General features: G+C 39.2%; 1 protein-coding gene across 4 annotated transcripts in view; it reads right to left on the bottom strand.

The window, feature by feature from the left end:
• LOC109915040 (syntabulin-like) overlaps positions 1-6,000 on the bottom strand; it is an 84,794-nt gene that overhangs the window by 38,543 nt on the left and 40,251 nt on the right. For all 4 annotated transcript variants that reach the window (XM_048596265.1, XM_048596266.1, XM_048596268.1 and 1 more), the window contains one exon: positions 5,547-5,744. In XM_048596265.1, the coding sequence (XP_048452222.1) occupies positions 5,547-5,744 (198 nt within the window). The remainder of the gene's footprint in view (positions 1-5,546; positions 5,745-6,000) is intronic.

The raw sequence follows: 6,000 nt of genomic DNA, 5'->3' as shown, positions 1-6,000 counted from the left end.
ATGCTGCTTGGCCTGCTGTGTTCATCCAGCTCTACACCTTGTTATCTGCAAGTCCTTTAAGTCAGCTTTAGCTAGAATGCCTACACAATCAAAGGGGTTTAGAAACTCATGGAAATCTGATCATATGATTTGCTTTGGCCTTTTTAGGAGTCCAGCAAGATAATCCATTTTTTTGAAAGAAAATTAATTTAAACAGAAAATATAAACAATAACACAGTTTCCTTAGCATTTCCTTCGTAGGTCATGATCATTAGTGAAAATGAAGATGTTATTGCCAGCAAACAATGCATCTGTCAATTTCTCTACAGGTAACAATCTGGTTGATCTGTGCACTGCAGTGGTTTAGAAATTTATGGTGGTTTATAGCTGAATGCTTTGTAAGCCTTTGCTGCTGTGGGAGGCAATGTGGATCAGCCTAGAAAAGATGGTACTGCTCAATGACAGCTAACTTTAATGAAGGAGAGGGAAGAAGTCAGGTCTTTTGACATTTCCAGGTCGTGAAACGTGGGCCCTTGAACAATTACAGATGTGAACATATTGCCTCAGGTATCATGCCTGGTAAGAAAATTTGTTTTCAAAAGCGGCACAATCTATAGTCACAAAAACTAATGCAGCAAGCAAAATAAAAATACACATTGATAGGTATTGGAAAATAACAGCAGAGGCTTTATAAAGTTTCTTTTTATGTACCAGGACTCCCAAATCTTATTGAAACTCTAAACTTCAAGCTTTAGATCATGTAGAAAATATTATGTTTAATCCTTCTTGAGGCTAATATGGATGATTTCAAATTTGCCTACATTGAAATTTATTTTCTGCAGTTTAGACCACGAACTTAAGCTATTAATATCTCCTTGTCAAGTTATGTTTCCATTTACATCGCTTTTAATACTCGTATGTTAACGTAATTGGGAAACTAAGAAAAAAGCTTTTAGTCCCATCTTCCAAGTTATTCATAAATATGGTAGGGCATTGGTCACATTCTGCTAATTATGGTACCTATCCACTATCCCTGTTTTCTGTCTCTCGGCAAATTCCTGATTAGATTAGCAATTTGCCTGGAATTAGTATTCATGTTGCTATACTTCCTACTTTTTTGTTCACCATTATAATGAGAAACAAAAATTGAATAGTTATAACATAAATAGGTCAAAGTTTGCAGGCAGGAATTCAGATTGAATCAAAACTAAATACCACAAATATATTTTTTACCTCTTTTTTTTTCCTTCTGTGTCTGACTTCAAAGTTACAAGTTAAATATGTGCAAGGGTCCTATCCACTTTTTTTCTTCTCTCGACCTTGCTGTTGATACACTATACTTTGTTGTTGCTCAGGGAACAACCCTTAAATGATTTAGCAGTTCAACAAAACCAGCCGCACGGTTTGCCATGACAACAGAAAATGAAGGAAAAAAACGGAGCCTATTAAAAGAAAGCCTGTTCTTGAGGGAATGCAGAACCTGGATGACAAACAGCTCTGATCATGCACGGCAACAGAACATACTGACCCTGCCAATGAAAGAAATTTGATTGGGCATATGCCCTTGCTATGAATATTCAGTTCTATCTTTGAAGATCTTTGTATTATTGATAATGTTGACACTTGCACTTGCACTCTTTCTGAATTCTAAATGTCTTGTATTTTAAACAGACAAGTCGTAAAAATTGCAAGGCTCTAATCTCACCCTGTTTTAGGCTTTGCTCGCTGCGTCTTGACATTACTTAAATCCCCTTGGCAATTCTGCTTTGTAACTAATTCCAGGTACACAACGTTCTCGACAATTTAGCTGCAACATATTTCATTTAAACCTGGTGAGGAAGCCTCAAGTTAAATTATCAGAGCCAAATCTGCATTTATAAAGAGGATTCTGCCACCATGTTGCCTGCTGCAGGAGGTCAGACTGAGATGGAAGGGGAGCTGCTATATTCCCACTTCAGCTTCATTGCCACCCATCTCTCCACCTGGTTTCTGCCAGGCAGGGGTTTGGGGGAACACTAATCCATGGGAATTGTCTGCAGCACAAAGTAGCAATCCTTTGTAAGATGTATAGAAATGCAGGCCTGCTTTCAAACAGACATTCTTTCAATAAAAGCAGGGCTGTGGAAGCCACTTGATTTAACATCTATTATACTGAGAATGGGCAGAGTGTACTCTGTGGATGTCTAACGCTCAAAGTTATGACCACGTCTCAAGATTAATGTCATGACACACCAGATGCAGGCACTGTAGGCTTTGAAAGAGACAACAATAAATTAGCTACATTATCATATAAATGTTCAAACATAATTTTACATTTTGTAAGCAGATATGTATATAATCAGAGTTAAGAAAATTTCACTGATGTCTACAACATTTGGATAAAAACACAATCTAATTATTCCAATGCTTCAAAGTCAGTGGCCAAAATATATTTATGAAATAACGTCTCTTCTGATTCAAAGCAAGTTGGAACTGCATTAACTAATACTGAAAAGGGTAAGCCGTACTTTGTTACAAATACAAACCACTCAAGTTACTAGCAGTTTCTTAGGTGAAATCTGAAACTCAAAAGCATTTTCAAAGTTGTTAGTTTGCATTATCAAACATCAGATTTGAGTGACCACAGATCGTGATTACTTACCCCAATTAAAACTTACTGGCCTTGAAACACAGCTCTGGATTAGCAGCAAAAAAAAAAACATCTAAAGTGCATATTTTAGCATAATACTCTTGACATTATAAACCAATACTTAATCTGATACATTATGAGCAATGATATCAGGGATTATCCCTGTATGGTATACACCAGTGTACAGCAGCATTTTCTTTAAAATTACACTTTGCATTCCAACAACTGCAACAAATCATAACTAGGAGTAGTGACAGAACCTTACAATGAACAGAACTAATCAAATCATTTAACAAAACACCAGTGCCACTTTGATGTTCTGTTCATAGTGGAAACTGCAAACTGCAAAGGCTGTATCCCAAAGGAGTGCCTCACTGTGCTTTCCTTATGGAAAATAATCCGTCAGACTTTAACAACAATATTTGATGTTTAAATAGCTTTGATAGTAAAGGTCTCAAATTCTATTCCCTGATGCTACCAAATCCCAAAGCTTTCCAACTCTTATGTGATTATTACAACCAGCCCATTGGTACATTCTATTGCCTAATCTCTCTACGCTCCCCACTCTCCAGCTCCCCCGAACCACACTACACTCAGAGATACTCCAAAATCCAAATATCATTTACTACATCATTTTGTCTGCATTACCACAAGCAGGAAGTTCTGTTCCATCACTGACATACTCTGGACAGATAATCAATCTTCCCAAATCTCATTTATAATCAATATAATCAACAGTGTTTTTACACTTGTTGATCCCTCTTTCAACACTGTGTACACTACTAGTCATTTCATTCCTCCGAAACGCCAGTAGAGTCCTCCATGCTTATCCCACATCCTCCCATTTCATTGGCATTTCAGTCTTCCTTCCCATTTTCAAGACCTTGAGTACCCCAACTAACTCCTTAAGAGTGTTTATCATGTAGACTTATTATTGGTCCAGCTACTACATTTGTTGCTGCATCTCTCTCCAGAGGTCTTTTCATTCATGAACAAAGCCTTTTCCATCTGTGAACTTATTATGGGTGATTATGTTAATTTCATAGCCTCAACCAAAGCCTAGCTGAGGGGTGATAATAAATTGTCCATAACTGAAGCCTCGTCCCTAGACTATATATTCCATCGATTGCCTGACCAAGACAATTGTGGGGATGTTGTGGCACTTATCACCAAGTCAGTCCCCTCAGTCATCTGGCACTTGATCCTCCATTGAGGATCTTGACCCGATCTCTCTCTCCAACCCATCGTTTAAAATCCTGATTCTCTACAACCACTTCAAGTGCCAGGCCAATTTTCTCACCAAACTCTTGATCGCTTTTCTCCCTCAAGACCCAAATGGCTTTGCACCCTCATCGATTTCAGCTTTCATTTCAATTCATTAATTTCTCTTTCCTCTGAGTTCATTCTCTTAACTCAACATTCATGTAAGGTCCCCAATTTATCGTATCAATCTGAGATAAGGCCATTTCGAATCTCTCTGCTTTCACTACTAGTCTCAATCTTTACTTGTTTAGTCTTTATGGGTTACAAGAGTTTTTTTAGTGATTTCTTTCATCGCTGTCTCATTTTAAGAAGCAAGTGCTTCTCTTATTGATATGTTCACTGCCTGTTTCATTGACACATTTGTAGGGCTAGAGGTACACTGGTTACATTTTCTTCCTCAGGCACTTTACTCAAATTATTACTGTAGGGTTCACTGCTAACATTCATACTGTATACTGTGTAAATGGGCATGGAAAGGCGTGTATTATTATGGAAGGTATGACAGACCACTGGGAGTCAGTTGGGGGACATGGGTTTGCAGGGAGGGGATTATGAGATAAATAAGTAGATCTTTTGAGATTACCGGTAGTTCTCCAATAAGATGATAGTTGCATTCTTGTGTGACTTTGCCCTATAGAAATTTGCGTTATAGGGAAATTGCTGTGGAAAATTGCTATATTTGTACAGTAGAAAGTTTGCATTATCCAAACAGCATCCACTATTCATCAACTGCATTATAGCCAATTTGTGTTAATGAAACACACATTATAGCAGAACTACCTGTGCTTTTCGAATGTTCCTGTATTCAAACCATGGCTTGTGACTCTTCTGAGGATCCAAAAACCACAAGTTATAGTCATAGAATCTATAGCACAGAAAGAGACCCTTTGGCCCAACTTGTCCATGCTGACCAAATCTTCCAAACTAAACTAGTCCCAGTTGCCTGCATTTGGCCCATTTCCTGTGAAACCTTTTCTATTCACGTACCTATCCAAATGTCTTAAATGTTGTAAATTACCTGCATTTACCACTTCCTCTGGGAATTCATTCCACATACAAACGACCCTGTGTGAAAAGATTGCCCCTCAGGTCCCTTTTAAATCTTTCTCCTCTCACCCACCCTAGCTAGCCTTTAAGGGCATTGAGCCTGGGGCATCAGTCAGTAAATCCAGCAGCAACAGCTGGCTACACAGTAACCAGTAAGCCTATAGAAACAGTGTGGTGCAGATTTGGGCCTAGTATATGAAAGGCATCCAACTCCGTGGAAATTATGCAGGGGTTGTGGGATGTTTACCTTGCAATGGAGCTACCCAGGTAAGGAAATGAGCAGAGATAGTAGGAACTGCAGATGCTGGAGAATCCGAGACAACAAGGTGCAGGGCTGGATGAACACAGCAGGGTGCATGATGCTCACCCTTATTCCATGAAAGGTGGGAATGGGGACAGGAATTGAAGGCACCCTTTATTTTTAAATGGCTCATGAATGTTTGGCCTATTATGTCATGATCTAAATTTACAAAGCCACCATGACAATTCTAAAAGTAGAGAATAGCACTTAATGCATACAATCCTTCTTTATTCTTGAAGCTCTCAAGCTGGGGACCACCCAACTGTGTTTGGATGCATTTCAATATTGTTCACGTGACATCAATAGATTTAAATTGCGGTTCCCTACCTGGCTGCACCAGACATAACTTTTGCTCCCTCTTGTGTCTGATGTGCTGAATGCTCCACTCTGTTGCAGTTCCAGGGTTCAGTTTCCGTCCACTTTCTTCTTCTTCACTCACTGTGGGAAACGTTGTCAGGGAACTGGCTGACTTCGAAGGGGATTTAACTGGAGACACCGACTGACTGCTGGGACATCCTGTGTCATCTGCCCAACAAGAACGAGAAAGACGACAAATCAGGGGATTGGAAACCCGAAGCTTGACCGTTCCCAAGGCCTGACAAACATGCTGTTTCTGGGTTGCTGATGCAATGCTATTTTCACAGGGAAAGTCTTCAGTTAAGTCAAAGATGAGTTCAATCTTCATCTACATCAGTAGGGACGCTGCCTTCCAGCAGAAACAGGCTCTAAAAGGTCAAATCTCTAAGGCAGACTGCATCTGTGTAAATTATTCATCTACTGA

Source organism: Rhincodon typus, chromosome 4 (genome assembly GCF_021869965.1).
Source record: "Rhincodon typus isolate 14 chromosome 4, sRhiTyp1.1, whole genome shotgun sequence".
Taxonomy (NCBI): domain Eukaryota; kingdom Metazoa; phylum Chordata; class Chondrichthyes; order Orectolobiformes; family Rhincodontidae; genus Rhincodon; species Rhincodon typus.
This window is presented reverse-complemented; position numbering and strand designations above follow the sequence as displayed.